We start from the raw sequence: 20233 nt of genomic DNA, 5'->3' as shown, positions 1-20233 counted from the left end.
TGGAGGAGCAAATATGGTTAAAGGATTTCCAGCTTGGTAACAAAGGGAAGGAATTTGTATATTTTTGTATATTGCAGCGTAAAAGCAAAGAGGAAAAATAAATGAATCTGAGTGGATTTGGCTACATAAACAGCATGGATTATTCTATAGTGAGTTGGAGGTTAATAAATATTTTTTGCAATGCAGCATTGGTGTTATGTTTTGTAGAGAACGATAAGGTCAGAAATACTGTAAAACTTGTATGTATGCTGATGTATTCTGATATAAACTATATTATGCCCCTGTCCCACCTTTTTACAACCCCTCCCCTGCGTTTCCCCTCACCCCATATCTTGCGTTCTCATTGGCTGTTCGACATAGCACTCATTGCCAGTCGGGCAACTCAGATTCAGATATCTGACATGTTAGAAATCTCGCTTCGGTCGAGCGCTCGGCGAGCTGCTCGGATCGAGTTGTTGGGTAGTTCACACGTAGCGACTGAAAGACGAGTTTCGATCGCCGAGCAAACACCGAGTTGCTCCCGAGCCGGCAAATCTAGCGTCGACCAGTCGCGGAGCGAAAATCAGGGCAAAAATTGTGTAGTGTGAACTAGGCATAGGCTGAACACCTGTGATTTGCGATTTTCAGACGGCAGATTCATCAATAGCTGATATAACCACAGGAGCAAGGGATTACTTTTGGCAACCTTTGTCAAGCACTACAATACGGACTTACATGCACAAATGCCACTTAAAACTTTACTGTGCAAAAAGAAGCCTTATGTTATCCATGTCCAGAAGTTAAGTTCTCTGGGCTTGGGGGCATCTTGGATGGACCATTACACAGTGGAAAAATGTATTGTGGTCAGAGGAGTCAGTATTTCAGATCTTTTTTGGAAGAAATGGACACTGTGCTGCAGACTAATCTTTTCTGATGGGAGCATTAATGCAGAAATGCACATTGAGATTTTGGAGCAACAAAGAGCAACATCAAGATGAATATTTTTTTTTTTAACGTTTAGCATTTTTCAACAAGACAATGCAAAACCACATCATACTAACCAGTGGCTAGTGACATGATCTTGCAGGTCTGTTATTTTCTTTATGGAGTTCAGCTTGTTGTCGTTTTTGAATTATTATAGGTGCCTAGTTACCTCTTATCTTCTAAAACATTCCAGTAGGTGGAATGCTTACACTAAACTAGTCTGTTTAAGTTTGTAATGCCCAGTCTGCTCAGGTGGCGCAGCGGTAAAAACACACACTGGAACCAGAGCTGGGATCTCGAATACATCGTATCGAATCTCAGCTCTGCCTACCGTCTAAGGCTGAGCGGCCACATGAACAACGATTGGCCTGTTGTTCGAATATGGGCGGGACTAAGCCGGATGGGGTCTCTCTCCCATGACTGGTGCAATTATGACCTCTTCTGGCTGATTGATGGCATCTGCACAGAGATGAGAAAAAGAGTGCTCTCAGGGTGTGTCCTCTCCGTACACAATGTTGAGCTGCACTGCAGGTGATAAAATGCATACGGCATGCTGCCCACGTGTCGGAGGGGGCGTGGGTTAGCTTTGTTCTCCTCAGTCAGAGCAGGGATCGGCATTGGTGGAGAAGAAGCATGACGCAATCGGGCAATTGGACGTGCTAAAAATTGAGAAAAAGGGGAGAAAATGCATAAAGAAAATAAATTAAAAAATAAAATTTTGTAATGCCCAATGATAGATTAGCGTCTTGTCCAATGTGTAATTCAGCCATGCACCAAGTCTTCTAGGATCAGCTCTCAACCTGTCACAACCCTTAAGAAGACAAATTGGTTGTTGCTGTGTGTCATGTGATTACTGTCTGATTTGTGCATTGGTGCACTGAAACAGAATCTATAAGTAGGTTTTATGGTGATATTACTAGCGTTGATATATTCTTGGCTTTTGAAAGAAGATGAACTTGGCGTCTTATTAAATTGATTGAAGGCTCAGAAAGATCACACAGGGAGAGTGTAAACAATACCCGAGTTGTGTGCTGTGGTTTGTTTGGGTTCAGGCTAAATCAAAGACTGTTACAACAGCCCTCTCTGCCCCATGCTAATAAGTTCCACGCTGAATGAACAGATGAATAAATCATGTTGTACAAAATATGTGAGGCTCAACTGCACTGCTAGTGTCTTTACAAGAGCTCTGATTTAGTGTGTGTGTGTGTGTGTGTGTGTGCTGACATCAAAGCAGCCAGACAATGCAGACCCTATTCAACCTTCTTTCCTATCCTTGGAGCTTCATGCAAGGTCTCCAGTGAGAGATACAGAGGGAGGGAGGAGAATACAGAGATAAAAAATACAGTCCAGGCAGTCAGTGAGGGACAAATAAGGACGCCGATGAGAGCTCGAGAGATGCCACACAAAGCTGGAAGAGCAAAGCCAAGCGAGAGAATGGAGAACAGTGAGAGAGAGAGTAAGTGCAGAAGGCAGCTGTGTAAAGGAGGAGGGTTTGATACAGAAAGAGCGGGAGAGAGACAGTGAGAGACAGTGAGAGAAGCGAAGGAAGATAAAGCAGGACTTACAGACGAACAAATGAGGAGCGGTGGTCATCGACTCAAAGGCTGGCTGCAAAACAGAAAAAGAGGGACTAAAGATTAATTTTACAGCTGCAGACGAATTCAGACAATGTTCGCACAGCTCGGTCTCCCAAATCATCGCTGTCATCCAACGCTCTGCCTCAGCCCTCCCCAGCCCCCCTTTTATTCAAAGAACATTTGACACAACGAGATATGAGCTCCAAACACTCACTGGATTGGATCCCGTACAGGTAAATTAAAAGTCAAGGACATTTTTGGAACAGCATTGTGATGTGTAATGTATTCTCTTGGCTGTAATGTATTCTGTTTGCTGTAAGCATGAAAGTGAGAGCATGTAATGATTTGAAAGGGCATGGCTGAGGATCTTTGGCATTTTATGGCATCTGTTTGTAGTTGATTTTGTATCTATTTAAGCATGTGTCGTTATACAGTATCTTGTGGACTCGGGAATTGTTTATTCTATGACAGATGTCTCGGCACTGCTTGAGTGCATATAGATAAATGCTTCATGAACTTTCAATCTCCCTAGAAACCCATCCATCTATCAGCCCATCCACAGACCTACTGCTAATATTAATTCCTTCTAGAATTAAAGCAGATGATTCTTAAGGAACATTTTTACTCAATTTTTGCTCCACCTGTTTGTAAAAATTCTTAATCTGCATGCATTTATTTATTCCATTTGGAATTGCCTGGGAATTGCCATTGTTCTGTGTTAATTAGCACTTTACCTCTTCATGGGTGCAACACAGATATGCCTCTTGTTTCTGTGGCAGCTTAAAAAGCTGCCGCTTTCGCTGCTGCTGCTTCTAAGAGCAACTCTATTGCCATGGCTGCACTGCTTCCACTGTTCCCATTGGCTCCTGGTTGCTATAAGTTACACAGTTCACTTGCTATTACTTTTCCATTCTAAGCCAGCATTAGGGAGTGTTTTCCCAAGTTACAATGTAATGCTTGTTGTTACAAAGAGGTGACAACGTACTGAGAATATATTTATCTGTTTTTGTGCAGGGAGAGATCTATTTTTAGAGTTGTATGGGCATTGGATACACCGATCAGCCATAACATAAAAAAACACCTAGAAGCACTTTGTAGTTCTGACTTTGTGTACTGACTGTAGTCCATCTGTTTCTCTACATGCTTTGTTAGCCGCCTTTCATGCTGTTATTTAATGGTCAGGACCACTACAGAGCAGGTATTATTTGGATGGTGGGTCATTCTCAGCACTGCAGTGACACTGACATGGTGGTGGTGTGTTAGTGTGTGTTGTGCTGGTATGAGTGGATAAGACACAGCAGCGCTGATGGAGTTTTTAAACACCTCACTGTCACTGCTGGACTGAGAATAGTCCACCAACCAAAAATATATCCAGCCTGTGGGCAGCGTCCTGTGACCACTGATGAAGGTCTAGAAGATGACCAACTCAAACAGCAGCAATAGATGAGCGACCGTCTCTGACTTTACATCTACAAGGTGGACCAACTAGGTAGAAATGTATAATAGAGTGGACAGTGAGTGGACACTGTATTTAAAAACTAACACACCACCACCATGTCATTGTCACTGCAGTGCTGAGAATAATACACCACATAACTAATACCTGCTCTGTGGTGGTCCTGACCATTGAAGAACAGGGTGAAAGCAGGTTAAAAAAGTATGTAAAGAAACAGATGGACAACAGTCAGTAATTGTAGAACTACAAGGTGCTTCTATATGGTAAGTGGAGCTGATAAAATGGATAGTGAGTGTTGAAGCAAGGAGGTGGTTGTAATGTGATTGCTGATCAGTGTAGCTTTAGGAAAATGGGAAGAATCATAAGGACGAATTGTCTTGAGAAAGAACCCCTTCATGAAGTCTTCCATCAAGTGTGCATCCCACATGACACCAGGTTATAACTGCAAGAATGATGTTTTTAATCCGGTTTGAAATAACTTAGCCTTAGACGATGATTTAGGACTGCAGTTTTCTAGCAAGTGAAGTACAAATCTGTACAGATCACAGCACACCTTCATGCTTTGGTTGATCAAATGATTATTCAGTTGTAATTTGTCTTTTTACTTTAATGATTTTAAAGTTAAATGATTGAGTAGTCAGCTTTAACAAACAACTCTTACTAAACTCTAGTAATAAAAGGCTATTTGCACGGTTGATTCAGGATGTAGGAAGTCAGTGCTTCATGATCAGCTTGTACCATCCCACATTATACTACTAAATACATGCATATTTGGTCGAATCAAAAGTCAGTAGTCAAATAACAACTGGTCCTGCAAAATGTTCCACTTTGGAACTTGCTATATGTAGATAACCCATTTTGTACATGAGGTTTAGTTTAAAAATATTTTGTTGTCTTGGTTTGGATTGGCACCCTGTCCAGGGTGTTCCTACCTTGTGCCCAGTGGACTCGCCATGACCCTGACCAAGGTATAGTGTTTGATGACGATGAAATAAAACAAAAAAAGTTATTGTTATTAGAATAGGACAAATAAAAAAGTACATTAAAGAGTGATGTCTTGCCAATGGGAAAAAACCCTGGACACTGCTTAAAGATCATCTTATACTATTCTTTATTTGTCATATATACATATACAGACATACAATAAAATTCTTTCTTCGCATATCCCAGATTGTTTGGAAGCTGGGGTCAGAGGACAGGGTCAGCCATTAAACGTCACCCCTGAAGCATAGAGGGTTAAGGGCCTTGCTCAAGGGTCCAACAGTTGATAGCCGAAAGCTCTACACACTAGGCTACCACTGTCCCAGTATAATTCTCAGTTTGTTCTATTACCCCCAGATCCTAATCCTTAATCATTTGCAGAGTTAATTTAAGATTAAGGATTTAAGGGTCAGTGGTCTGAGACTGGCTTGTCTTGCCGTATGTTGCATGGTAACATACCCTCAGAATGCATTAACCCTGGACATTGGATCCATGTTGCACATTTTATCTTAATATCCTGCTATATGTCACATGTCCACAAAACTCTACAGGACATATGGAGGTTGGGAAGTAACTGATTAGTTTTACCAATCCACATACTACCTCTAGTTTGGTAAAATGTCGTCTCAGTTGATGATTTAAAAAACACATGGACTGTTTATCAGAAGTTAATGATGTGAAAAGACACTGGTCTAAAAAATAATGAGAAGTAAAAAAAGTGCATGTAATTTTGCCAAAAAAAACATTTCCCACAAAAATTACAGAAAGACCAGAAGAAAGTAGCTGTGTTGTAAAAATCACACTATTAGAATGTTTAGAACGTCCGAGGCTGTTGTTTTCCTAGACCACTTCATTATAGAAACCGCTTTTCCAAAAAAGTTGGGACAGTTTCTAATCTGTACAATCTAATCTGTAAATTAGCAAAGGCAAAGCTGCTATATTACTGTAGAGTCAATGCTGTGGTCTGATATATCATATATCAATTACACAATTATATATCCAAAACTGCAGCTCTTGTGGGGTGTTCCTGGTCTGCAGTGGTCAGTATCTATCAAAAGTGGTCCAAGGAAGGAACAGTGGTAAACCGGTGACAGGGTCATGGGCGGCCGATGCTCATTGATGCACGTGGGGAGCGAAGGCTGGCCTGTGTGGTCCGATCCAACAGATGAGCTACTGTAGCTCAAACTGCTGAAGAAGTTAATGCTGGTTCTGATAGAAAGGTGACCAGTCAGGGTGCCCATGCTGACCCCTGTCCACCGCCGAAAGTGCCAACAATGGGCATGTGAGCATCGGAACTGGACCACGGAGCAATGGAAGAAGGTGGCCTGGTCTGATGAATCACGTTTTCTTTTACATCACGTGGATGGCCGGGTGCGTGTGCGTCGCTTACCTGGGGAACACATGGCACCAGGATGCACTATGGGAAGAAGGCAAGCCGGCGGAGGCAGTGTGTTGCTTTGGGCCATGTTCTGCTGGGAAACCCTGGGTCCTGCCATCCATGTGGATGTTACTTTGACACGTACCACCATGTACACCCTTTCATGGAAACGGTATTCCCTGATGGCTGTGGCCTCTTTCAGCAGGATAGCAGGTCCTGCCACAAAGCAAAAATGGTTCAGGAACGGTTTGAGGAGCACAACATTGAGATTGAGGTGTTGACTTGACCTCCAAATTCCCTAGATCTTAATCCAATCGAGCATCTGTGGGATGCGCTGGACAAACAAAGGGGATCCATGGAGGCCCCACCTCACAACTTACAGGAGTTAAAGGATCTGCTGCTAACATCTTGGTGCCAGATACCACAGCACACCTTCAGGGGTCTAGTGGAGTCTATGCCTCGACGGGTCAGGGCTGTTTTGACAGCAAAAGGGGGACCAACACAATATTAGTAAGGTGATCATATGTTATGCCTGATCGGTGTACATAATACTATGTATTACTATTGCAGTAATAGAACCAATAAGTAGTATTTATAGTATAGTTTTTGTTCACAAAAAGACAGTATTTTAATATTTGCAACAAAATATATTAATGTATTGTGCACTTAATGTGGCAATTATATAACTGCACATCATTTATTGTGCACTATAGTGTATGCACCCTGGAAAACAATCCTCATGCAATGCAGCCCTGAGTAATGTTGACAGATATTCCAACAGTGACTAACAACTTGGTTTTAAAGCAGCATAATCCAGATATTGTCACCCCACCTAACAGTAATGCAATTCATGATTCCAGTATTCTGGATACACCATTAGCAACATATTGTGAATATTGAAGGACACCCAAGTTTGGGGCGCTTTGACTTAACATATGTATGTCTTGGATGATTTGATTAATTCAAATGAAAATCAAGTCCACATCTTCAAGACTGGATTCAAGACAAGCATGTTTAAAGCATGGGAGACAAAAGGACGCATTGTGGCATAGATCTAAAATTAACATATAAGAAGGTTTAGTAGTTCGATAGTGTTTGAGTGAGGTTATCTGCACCGATCAGACATTACATTATGACCACCTACTTGTTTCTACACTCACTGTCCATCTTATCAGCTCCACTTACCATATGGGAGCACTTTGTAGTTCTACAATTACAGACTGTAGTCCATCTGTTACTCTACATCTCTTTTTAACCTGCTTTCACCCTGTTCTTCAATGGTCAGCACCCCCACAGCCACCACAGAGCAGGTATTATTTAGGTGGTGGATCATTCTCAGCACTGCAGTGACACTGACATGGTGGTGGTGTGTTAGTGAGTGTTGTGCTGGTATGAGTGGATCAGACACAGCAGCGCTGCTGGAGTTTTTAAATACTCCACCACCCAGAATTATCCACCACCCAAATAATACCTACTCTGTGGTGGTCCTGTGCCACTGATGAACAGCATGAAAGGGGGCTACGTAGCATGCAGAGGAACAGATGGACTACAGTCAGTAATTGTAGAACTACAAAGTGCTTCTATATGGTCAGTGAAGCCGATAAAATTGACAGTGAGTGTAGAAACCAGGAGTTGGTTTTAATGTTATGGCTGATTGGTGTATAGAGGGAACTATAACATCCAAATATTTTAAGGAACTGTTTGTTCAGCTAATCTAAAATGTATGATGTCACAAGTACTTATCTGTCAGTGATGTTTTAAGAATGGTATGATCATTTCAACGTTTTATTTAATGAGAGTCCATCTTTTGACATCTTTTGCTGCTTGCTGCTTTATATTGTGTATTATTAAAACAGTCTGGCTGACATATTGTACTCTCACCAATCATGCACAAATACACCCACACTCAAATACAGAGGAAACTGTTACTATCATGAGAAGCGAGTAGAGTGAAGTAGAGGTTGATGAGCGGTACATGCGTCTGCCAGAGTGCATCCATCAATCCATTTTTAAAGCAGATTATAATTGGTTGACCTCATTACAGCAGATCTGTGTATCTAATTATGTAGTAGTTTGTCAATCCACACAGCTGAATGATACAACTGCACCATATGGACGTGGTGTAGGTTTGTGAAAGCGTGTAAATAAAGGGATGTTTCAGTCTTGCTTGTGCTTTAATTAGAAGGAAACATAGTGGAGCCCACAGGGATTTTTTGTTTCTGATGACAGAAAGCTATCAATTTTGATAATTGCCTCATGAGTTGAATGAAATGTCACTAAATATAGAAATCACTAAAATATCTTCAGTCATACAGGGCTGATTAATGACCACAAATTGACACAGACATGGTTTTGATGCTTTCATAAAGGTCTCCCTGAACATGGTATTTTAATATATTGGAATACATTACACAATTTCAAAAAAGTTGGGACAATTCTGTAAGGGTTTGGGAATTAAGAACACCAATTCTAGGTGGGGAGGTAGCATTTTTCCAATCTATCTTTGATGTAACACGTCAGCTACTCAACAAACTGTCTGTTGTTTTGAGTCTAAAGTACAGAGATAAGCAACATGTTTGTCGTTATGTTGTTGTAAAAGGTTATAAGCAGATAAAAAACAACAGTTAGCTCAGAATAGAGGTTTCAAAGTCCAACATCTACTGTGATGTGGGGCGGCACACAGCAAGAAGGTCCTGGGTTCGATTCCCAGGTGGGGCGGTCTGGGTCCTTTCTGTGTGGAGTGTGCATGTTCACCCAGTGTCTGCGTGGGTTTACTCCGGGTGCTCCGGTTTCCTCCCACAGTCCAAAGACATGCAAGTGAGGCGAATTGGAGACACTAAATTGTCCATTACTGTGTTCGATATAACCTTGTGTGAACTAATGAACCTTGTGTAATGAGTAACTACCGTTTCCTGTCATGAATGTAACCAAAGTGTAAAACATGACGTTAAAATCCTAATAAACAAACTGTGATGTGATTAGAGCAGTATAAAGGGAGGCCCACAGTTCTGTTCCTGGTTCTTCAGCTATTACACTGCTGTAAGAACCCACAATCGTGCCAAAAAATCTTCAAACAGGCAGCTGTAATCTTTGTTTTCATTTATCATCTGACCTGATGTTTTTACACAATGGGAGTTGGCATTGTCTTACTGAAACAAGTAGGAACAACCTTGAAAAAGACCCCATAGATATTTGCATTTATACTGATTTCTTGAGAGTTACCCATGTCATTGGCACTAACACATGCCATATCAGGACACTCTTTTAAACTTTGCATTGGAAATAATGGTAAGATTTTTCTGAATCTTTTAATAATGTTTAATAATGAACTGTACATGGCAAAATGTATGAATTTCTTGCAGTGATGTGTGAAGAAATGTTTTTTTTTTTCTTAAACTGTTGGACTGTTTGCTCAAGGAAAGTGGGGAACCTCAACCAATCCTTACTCATAAAATACTTGACCAAGGAGTCTTTAGTTATTCTCCTTGTATACCCAATTTTGACATAAACTATTTTAAAAATTATTAAATATTTCACACCATTCCTGTCCCTTATTTACCCCATTTCAGATTTTGTGGAATGTGTTGCACGCATCAAATTAGCAATTAGTGTTTTGTTACTTTAAAACATTAAAAACATATTTTTGTTCCGCTGGCGAAGTGCTAAAACACGCTAGCACACCAGGAATTTTGAGTACATCAGATCGAATCTCAGCTCTGCCATCCGGCTGGGCTGGGCGGCTGCATGAACAACGTTTGGCTGTTGTTCATAGGGTAGGACAAGCCGGATAGGGACTCCTCATAACTTAGCGAATTACGACCTTTGCTGGCTGATTGATGGCGCCTGCACAAAGTTGAGGAATAATGCTGATCAGGGTGTGGCTCTCCATGCACAGAGCTGATCGGCATATCAACACATCTTGTGCAGGTGAAAAGATGCAGTCTGCTACTGCGCACATGTTGGAGGGGGCGTGTGTCTCGCTCTCCTCAATCGGGGCGGGGGTCAGCTCCAGTAGAGAGTACGCATAACGCAATTGGGTATAAATTGGACTTGCTAAAAATTGGTAGAAAAAGCAAGAAATTGCATTTTATATATATATATACAGTGTATCACAGAAGTGAGTACACCCCTCACATTTCTGCAGATATTTAAGTATATCTTTTCATGGGACAACACTGACAAAATGACACTTTGACACAATGAAAAGTAGTCTGTGTGCAGCTTATATAACAGTGTAAATTTATTCTTCCCTCAAAATAACTCAATATACAGCCATTAATGTCTAAACCACCGGCAACAAAAGTGAGTACACCCCTTAGTGAAAGTTCCTGAAGTGTCAATATTTTGTGTGGCCACCATTATTTCCCAGCACTGCCTTAACTCTCCTGGGCATGGAGTTTACCAGAGCTTCACAGGTTGCCACTGGAATGCTTTTCCACTCCTCCATGACGACATCACGGAGCTGGCGGATATTCGAGACTTTGCGCTCCTCCACCTTCCGCTTGAGGATGCCCCAAAGATGTTCTATTGGGTTTAGGTCTGGAGACATGCTTGGCCAGTCCATCACCTTTACCCTCAGCCTCTTCAATAAAGCAGTGGTCGTCTTAGAGGTGTGTTTGGGGTCATTATCATGCTGGAACACTGCCCTGCGACCCAGTTTCCGGAGGGAGGGGATCATGCTCTGCTTCAGTATTTCACAGTACATATTGGAGTTCATGTGTCCCTCAATGAAATGTAACTCCCCAACACCTGCTGCACTCATGCAGCCCCAGACCATGGCATTCCCACCACCATGCTTGACTCTAGGCATGACACACTTATCTTTGTACTCCTCACCTGATTGCCGCCACACATGCTTGAGACCATCTGAACCAAACAAATTAATCTTGGTCTCATCAGACCATAGGACATGGTTCCAGTAATCCATGTCCTTTGTTGACATGTCTTCAGCAAACTGTTTGTGGGCTTTCTTGTGTAGAGACTTCAGAAGAGGCTTCCTTCTGGGGTGACAGCCATGCAGACCAATTTGATGTAGTGTGTGGCGTATGGTCTGAGCACTGACAGGCTGACCCCCCACCTTTTCAATCTCTGCAGCAATGCTGACAGCACTCCTGCGCCTATCTTTCAAAGACAGCAGTTGGATGTGACGCTGAGCACGTGCACTCAGCTTCTTTGGACGACCAACGCGAGGTCTGTTCTGAGTGGACCCTGCTCTTTTAAAACGCTGGATGATCTTGGCCACTGTGCTGCAGCTCAGTTTCAGGGTGTTGGCAATCTTCTTGTAGCCTTGGCCATCTTCATGTAGCGCAACAATTCGTCTTTTAAGATCCTCAGAGAGTTCTTTGCCATGAGGTGCCATGTTGGAACTTTCAGTGACCAGTATGAGAGAGTGTGAGAGCTGTACTACTAAATTGAACACACCTGCTCCCTATGCACACCTGAGACCTAGTAACACTAACGAGTCACATGACATTTTGGAGGGAAAATGACAAGCAGTGCTCAATTTGGACATTTAGGGGTGTAGTCTCTTAGGGGTGTACTCACTTTTGTTACTGGTGGTTTAGACATTAATGGCTGTATATTGAGTTATTTTGAGGGAAGAATAAATTTACACTGTTATATAAGCTGCACACAGACTACTTTTCATTGTGTCAAAGTGTCATTTTGTCAGTGTTGTCCCATGAAAAGATATACTTAAATATCTGCAGAAATGTGAGGGGTGTACTCACTTTTGTGATACACTGTATATATATACAGTATATATACAGTATATATATATATATATATATATATATATATATATATAAATATATATAATATTATTAGCATTTAGCATTAGCATAATAGAATAATATTATTGGCATTTTACCTGTTGTGCCAAATTAAGACGATAAAATGGAATTGCATATTTATCCATCCCATAATAGCAAACCAACTATTTGCAGGCATAATTGGCAGTGCCTGCAGCAGACACGGTTCTGCTAGGTATCATCTTTATTGTATTTTGTAAATAAACACATTTAGAATTTGATGTCTGTAACACATTCCAAAGGCATCATGCAAATATGATAAATATAACCACATGGCTTCAGGAGTGGCTTCAGGAGTGCTTCAGAAAGTTGTTGTTACTTAACACAGCTGGTTGCTGCATCAAGAAATGCAACCTAAAACTCTATAACACAAAGAGAAGGATTTTTTTAAAGTTATCCGGGCCCAAGCTCATCTCGGGTTGACCAAAACACAGTGTGTTGTGGTCAGATGAGTCCACATTTCAGCTTGTTTAAAAAAAAACTGGCATCACATTCTTTGTGCCAGAGACAATAAGGACCGACTAGACTGCTATCAGCGAAACATCTGTCACTGCATGGGGTGCATCAGTGGCATATGTTTGAGCATACTACTGATGCAGAGAAGTAAATTGGGATTTTAGAGACACATGCTACCATTAAGGCAACAACTTTTAACTGGAAGTCCTTGGTTATTTCACCAAGGCGATGACAGACCTCATCCTGCATGTGCTGCTACATCCTGGCTTTGTAGACTAAGAGTGTGTGTGCTTGACGATCTGCCTTCTACTGAAAAAGTATAGCACATTACAAACAGGAGACTGCTTTGAAGCAATGATCGTACGATCAATAAAACCATTAAAAATATTTTCTTTCTACATTTGTCAGTTAAATAAATTTTTAAGAGAATTAACTAATCACAAATTCTTCTCCCCCCCCTTTTTTCTCCCCCTTTAGCGCATCCAATTGTCCAATTTGCATCGTGCTTCCTCTCTGTCTATGCCAAACCCTGCCCTGACTGAGCTAACCCATATCCCCTCCGAAACATGGGCAGCAGTCGGATGCATTTTTGCCACCCACACATTGATGAGTGTTGTGCCACCTAGCGTTGCATGCAGAGACACACCCTAAGGGCACTCTTTCTCATCTCTGTGCAGGCACCTCTAATCAGCCAGCAGAGGTCGTAATCGCATTCTGACAGAGAGAGACTCACATCCGGTTCTTTGTCACGCCCCCCAACTGAGCAACCGGCCAATCGTTGCTCATACAGCCACTCAGCCTCGAACCGGTAAGGCAGAGCTGGATTCGATACGATGTACTCAGAATCCAGCTCTGGTTGCAGCGTGTGTTTTTACCGCTGCGCCACCTGAGCGGCACACAGATTCTTATTTTTATTGCATTTTTAATGCAAGGTCCCAACTATTGGAAAACATAATAATAATATCATAAGTTTGATATTTAGCACAATAATAACAGGCCAGAAGCAATTAGGATAACTGTATAACTATGCTAGCTTAAATTGGAAACAGAATATGTATTATTAAGGTGGTGGATCATTCTCAGCACTGCAGTGACACTGACATGGTGGTGGTGTGTTAGTGTGTGTTGTGCTGGTATGAGTGGATCAGACACAGCAATGCTGATAGAGTTTTTAAACACCTCACTGTGACTGTTGGACTGAGAATGGTCCATCAACCAAAAATATCCAGCCAACAGCGGCCCGTGGGCAGTGTCCTGTGCCCAATGATGAAGGTCTAGAAGATGACCAACTCAAGGTGAACCAACTAGGTAGGAGTTTCTACTCTAGGAGTGGACAGTGAGTGGACACAGTATTTAAAAACTCCAGCAGCACTGCAGTGTCTGATCCACTCATACCAGCACAACACACACTAACACACCACCACCATGTCAGTGTCACTGCAGTGCTGAGAATGATCCACCACCTAAATAATACCTGCTCTGTGGTGGCCCTGTGGGGGTCCTGACCATTGAAGAACAGGGTGAAAGCAGGTTTAAAAAAGTATGCAGAGAAATAGATAGGATACAGTCAGTAATTGTAGAACTACAAAGTGCTTCTATACGATCAAATGGACAGTGAGTGTAGAAACAAGAAGGTGGTTTTGATGTTATGGCTGATCAGTGTATACTGCTCTAACTTGGAAATCATTTCATTGATTGTCATAAAACTTCAAAGGCATATAGCATGGTCTCAAGCCGCAGGTACATGAATAGCCTTTGTGTTAGGGACAGTTCAAAGGCCTGTTGAGAACAGTTCAAATGTCATTAGGTTTACACAGTCTGAAAAGGAACCAGCAGTGGCTCAATAACTCAAATAATGAGCACAGAAGCACCTCATCATTTTTCAGCAATTGGTTTTTCTTGCCTCTCCAAGACTTTGATATTCATCAAGGCTTCTTGTTCACACTGTGCAAAAGAGTGAAAGGATAAAGCACTGAAGACCCTTCAGAAGTATTTACATGTCAATGTCAGTGCCGCTGTAGCCTCGACACAGAGGGTCCTTTGTTCATTTCCCATTTTAATGAATAGCCCCTGTTATAAAGTGTAAAGGTTTAATTGACATGTCTATCCTCTGCTATATAGTCTCTGTTGTACAACCCTGATGTTTCTTACATTAACTTTGACTTTTATTTTATTGCAGACAGGATGAACCTGAGATATTTCATGTTTTTATTAATAAACATATATTCCTGCATTTCAGGCCTGCAACACATTCCAAAAAAAGTTGGGACAGTAAAGCATTTACCATTTTGTAATGTTGCCATTCCTTTTCACCACACTTAAAATTCGTTTTGGCACCAAGCGATTTAGTGTTTCAGGTTTTATGTTGGCCCATTCTTTCTGCAAACACGTCTTAAGATGTGCAACAGTACGGGGTCGTTGTTGTTGCATTTTTTGTGTGCAGCATGTGGTTCTGCATTGTCTTGTTGAAAAATGTGTACACGTCTCTGGAAAAGATGACGTCTTGAAGGCAGCATATGTTGCTCAAAGATCTCAATGTACTTTTTTCCCCCCAAAAAAGACCTGGAAAGCTGATTAATTTAACCACAATACACGTTTCCACTGTGTGATGGTCCATCCTAAATGCCTCCGAACCCAGAGAAGTCGACGCCGCTTCTGGACATGGTTAACATAAGGCTTCTTTTTTGCACAGAAAAGTTTGAAGTGGCATTTGTGCATGTAACTCTGTATTGTAGTGCTTGACAAAGGTTTGCCAAAGTAATCCCTCACCTATGTGGTTATATCAGCTATTGTTGAGTGGCAGTTCTTGATGCAGTGCCGTCCGAGGGATCGAAGATCACAGGTGTTCAGCTTAAGCTTGCACCCTTGGCCTTTACACACAGAAATTCCTCACGATTCATTGAATTGTTTAATGATATTATGCACTGTAGAGGGAGAAATATGCAAATCCCTTTCAATATTTCTTTGAGGTACATTGTTTTTAAACATTTCAATAATTTTCTCACACATTTGTTGACAAACTGGAGATCCTCTGATCATCTTTGCTCATCAAAGACTCAGCCTTTCCTGGATGCTGCTTTTGTACCAAACCATGATTACAATCACCTGTTGACATCACCTGTTTGGAATCACATTATTATTTAGCTTTTCCACCTCATTATTAGCCCTGAATTGCCCCCGTCCCAACTTTTTTGGAATGTGTTGCAGGCCTGAAATGCAGAAATGATGGTATATAAACAAATGAAATTAAGTTAAGCCGACAAAACATAAAATACCTGGGGTTCAAACTGTCTGCTATTAAATACAAGTCAAAGTAAATGTAAGGAACACTGTGTTTTTATTTTATTTGCATTTTCCATACTGTCCCAACTTTTTCTGATTTGGGGTTGTACCTTGTGCTTTTATGTTAAGTTTAAAATATTACACTTGGTGACTTTTACTACAGTTTATAAAGAAAATGTTTGTAAACACATTTACACACACAACCTATGTTACCACATTAATACTTCATACAATGTTTTAGCTCTTTAGCAACCAGAATAACAGCTAAGCACATGTAGCGGACTGCAATGTCTCAAATTTAGCAACTATTATAATGTACTCTATATGGGCATAAGTGGACACTTCTCTTAATTATTACACAGTCGAGTTACATTATTATGACCACTAGCTAATATCCAGGGTAACCACCATGTGCAGCATGGACAGCAGCTAGACGGACTGGGAGTGACTCAATAAGGTCCTGGTAGGTTGTCACAGGTATCCGGAGTCATGTTCACTGCAGTGCATCCCACAGCTGCTGGAGGGTACGTGGGGGAGGATCCATAGAGCACACAAGATACTCAAGTTGGTCCTAAAGATGTTCAAGTGGGTTCAAGTCTGGGGAATTGGAGATCCAGGGTAGTACTTGGAAGTCCTGATCATGCTCTTCCAAACAATGATATTTCTAGCCATGTGACATGTCGCATTGTCTTGCTGGACGATCCCATCCATGGTACTTTTACTCAAGACAGCAATGAGGGATATATGTGCAGACAGTCTATCGCACATTTTATATACCCACCAAGCCAGCTCATGAAACATGACTTCCTTAATAAGCTACGCGCTGCCGCCGTTGAAAGTAGGAAGTGGTCATAATAATGTGACTCGACTGTGTATTTAAGTGTTTCATCCACACCTCTTTTGATAAAGAGCGATCCTGTTCCAGAAGGTACACAATGCGAGGTCCATTAAGACATGAGTGGACAAGTTTGGTGTGGAGGAACTCCATAGGCCTTCACAGAGTTCTAATCTCAACCCCACTGACCACTATTGGAATGAATTGGAAAGAAGAGAAGAGTAGAGGCTGTTACAGCTGCAGGGGGCAATTCAATGTTAATGTACTGTATTCATGGTGGGGTGTCCAAATACTTTTTGCCTGGTTCAGTGGCTTTCTCAAGGTAGAAAGGAGCACTATTTGAGCCCTCACTCATCATCTAAAGAGCTTTATATCAATCCCTAGTGATTATGACCCAAGAGCTTGTAGTTAAATAGTCTGTAGTCCCTGGCAATTAGGACTCCAGATAAACTAGACCTCAAATATATTCTCCTTCTGATGTGGTTGTTATTTTTCTTATTATGTCCTTAGCAAAATATTGCTTTGCTCATGTTCTATCTAACTCTACTGTAATCTACTCTCTAATGACAAAAGAATAATGAGTATTTTAACAACTTTGGATACAAATCGTTTTTTGTCTCTGTATCTCTACAGTACCCTAGACGATGAGGGCAGTAACCTACGGCAGCAGAAGCTGGATAGACAAGTGAGTGATTTTAGCTCATCAATCCTCAGCTGTTCTTGTAAAGATTGATTTCCTTTGTCTGCTTTATCTCATGGCAGGGAGAATAGATCGACCCATCGTTTGTCTTGTAGTTCCAAATGTACCATAGATTCATGGAGCTGTACTGCTAATGAGCACTAAAGCACCTCACCTAATTCCCAGTCTAAAATAAGCCTGGAGATCACTCACCTCTGTATTCTTTTGCAAGCCACCTTGTAGACACTGATTCTTTTGGCTGAATTACAACCCCAAATTAGAAAAAGTTGGGACAGAAAATGCAGTGTTCCTTACATTGCAGACAATTGCAGACAATTTTGAGCTAGTAATGAGGTGAAAAAACTAAATAGTGATGTGATTCCAAACAGGTGATGTCAACAGGTGATTGTAATCATGATGATTGTACAAAAGCAGAATCCAGGAAAGGCCGAGTCTTTGATGAGCAAAGATGATCAGAGGATCTCCAGTTTGTCAACAAATGTGTGAGAAAATGATTGAAATGTTTAAAAACAATGTACCTCAAAGAAAGATTGGAAGGGATTTGCATATTTCTCCCTCTACAGTGCATAATATCATTAAATGATTAAAGAAATTGGGAGGAAATTTCAGTGTGTAAAGGCCAACGGCTCAAGCTTAAGCTGAACGCCCGTGATCTTTGATCCCTCAGACGGCACTGCATCAAGAACCGCCACTCAACAATAGCTGATATAACCACATGGGTGAGGGATTACTTTGGCAAACCTTTGTCAAGCACTACAATACAGAGTTACATACACAAATGCCACTTAAAACTTTACTGTGCAAAAACCATGTCCAGAAGCGGCGTCGACTTGTTTGGGCTTGGAGGCATCTAGGATGGACCATCACACAGTGGAAACGTGTATTGTGGTCAGATGAATCAGCATTCCAGGTCTTTTTTGGAAATAATGGATGCTGTGTGCTCCAGACCAAAGACAAAAAGGACCATCCAGACTGTTATCAGCAACAAGTCCAAAAGCCAGGGTCTGTCATGGTATGGGGCTGTCAGTGCCCTAATAAAACACTAAATCGCTTGGTATCCTCGGTGCCAAAACGTCTTTTAAGTGTGGTGAAAAGGAATGGCAGCATTACAAAGTGGTAAATGCTTTACTGTCCCAACTTCTTTTGGAATGTGTTGCAGGCCTGAAATGCAGGAATGGATGTTTAATAATAAATGAAATGAAGTTGACCAGACACAACATGAAATATCTCAGGTTCATCCTGTCTGCAATGAAATAAAAGTCAAAGTAAATGTAAGAAACTCTGTGTTTTTATTATTTACATTTTCCATACTGTACCAACTTTTTCTGATTTGGGGTTGTAGTTTGAATCAGTTTGCGCTTTGTTTCTTTTAGTATTCCTCCAGGAGAGAAAAATTGGGGCTTGTTGACTGGTGGATTGAGTAGCTGGTGGGCTGGCCATTGTCATGGTTTCTCCATCCGCTCTCTAGGGGAGAATAATTCAGCATGGGTAAGAGTCAAGTCTGTGACTCCTTACCTTCCATTTTAGTAAACAGTGCCATTGGCATGGTGGCTTAGTGGGTCAGCACTGTCACCTCACAGCACAGCAAGAAGTTCTTGGGTTCGATTCCCAGATGGAGTGGACCCTGGTCTTTCTGTGTGGAGTTTGCATGTTTTCCCCAAGTCTGGGTGGGTTTCCTTCTATAGTCCAAATACATACAGTAAGGTTAATTGGAGATACTTAGATACTAAGATACTAAGTCCCTCTAGGTATGAGTATATTTAATAATAATACATTTTATTTGTAACGCACTTTACATTTGAAACAAATTTCAACGTGTCACAAGATAAAAGACATCACTAGAAAAAATAATAAATAAGCAATTCATTATAATAAATAAAAGATAGCAGCAGTCACTACATTAATTAAAAATTACTCATAGGTTTTGCTAAAAAAAAAAGGTTTTAAGTCTGTTTTTGAAAAAAAAAATCCCAACTGTCTGTGGTACCCTTAAATGGTCAGGGAGGGGATTACAAAGGTAAGGGGCAGCAGAACAGAAGGCCTGATCACCCATGGTGCTGAGCTTGGTTCTTGGGGGGGGGGAAGGCGATTTGAATTTGTAGAGCAAAGGGATTGGAATGAGATTTGTGTGGTGAGCAGTTCTTTCAGATAGGTGGGAGCATATCCATAAATACACTGGTTAGTGAGAAGGGAGACCTTGTATTCAATCCTGACAGAGACAGGAAGCCAGTGAAGAGAACGGAGAATAAGTGTGATATGCTCATATGCACTTTCAGGATCCTAGCGGTGCTGTTCTGAATGCACTGTAGACTTCTGAATCTCTGAAGACTTCTGCTAGAAATCCCAACGAGAAGTACATTGCAGTAATCCAGTCTGGAGGAGACAAAAGCGTGCACCAGCCTTTCAGCATCTGATAGAGTGAGAGTGGGACGTAGTTTGGCAATGTTTCTGAGATGGTAGAAAGAGATCTTGCAGAGGTGTTTGATATGGGTATCAGAGGTGAGATGTGAGTCAAATCTTACACCAAGATTGGAAGATGACTGAAGATGAATCTCATGTGGGGTGCCGACCAAGATTGCTTCAGTTTTGACACTGTTCAACTGAAGAAAATTGTGTTTCATCCATATCTGTATCTCCTCCAGACAGGCAGTAAGTATTGTCAGAGAAGTTGACGAATATGATGATGATCAGGAGGAGTGTGTGTCGATTTTCAAATACAGTTGTATGTCATCGGCGTAGCAATGAAATGAAATTCCATGGTGACTAATGACATGACCAAACGGGAGAATGTATAG

The 20233-nt window shown here is 41.3% G+C and overlaps 1 protein-coding gene across 1 annotated transcript in view; it reads left to right on the top strand.

Moving 5' to 3' along the window:
* Positions 1 to 2478: 2478 nt before the first annotated feature.
* Positions 2479 to 20233, top strand: part of tub (TUB bipartite transcription factor) — a 76387-nt gene continuing 58632 nt past the window's right edge. The window contains exons 1-2 of the mRNA XM_063013209.1: positions 2479 to 2773; positions 17372 to 17423. Coding sequence (XP_062869279.1) covers positions 2736 to 2773; positions 17372 to 17423 — 90 coding nt within the window. The 5' untranslated portion in view covers positions 2479 to 2735. The remainder of the gene's footprint in view (positions 2774 to 17371; positions 17424 to 20233) is intronic.

The sequence above is a fragment of the Trichomycterus rosablanca genome, chromosome 17, assembly GCF_030014385.1.
Source record: "Trichomycterus rosablanca isolate fTriRos1 chromosome 17, fTriRos1.hap1, whole genome shotgun sequence".
Taxonomy (NCBI): Eukaryota; Metazoa; Chordata; class Actinopteri; order Siluriformes; family Trichomycteridae; genus Trichomycterus; species Trichomycterus rosablanca.
This window is presented reverse-complemented; position numbering and strand designations above follow the sequence as displayed.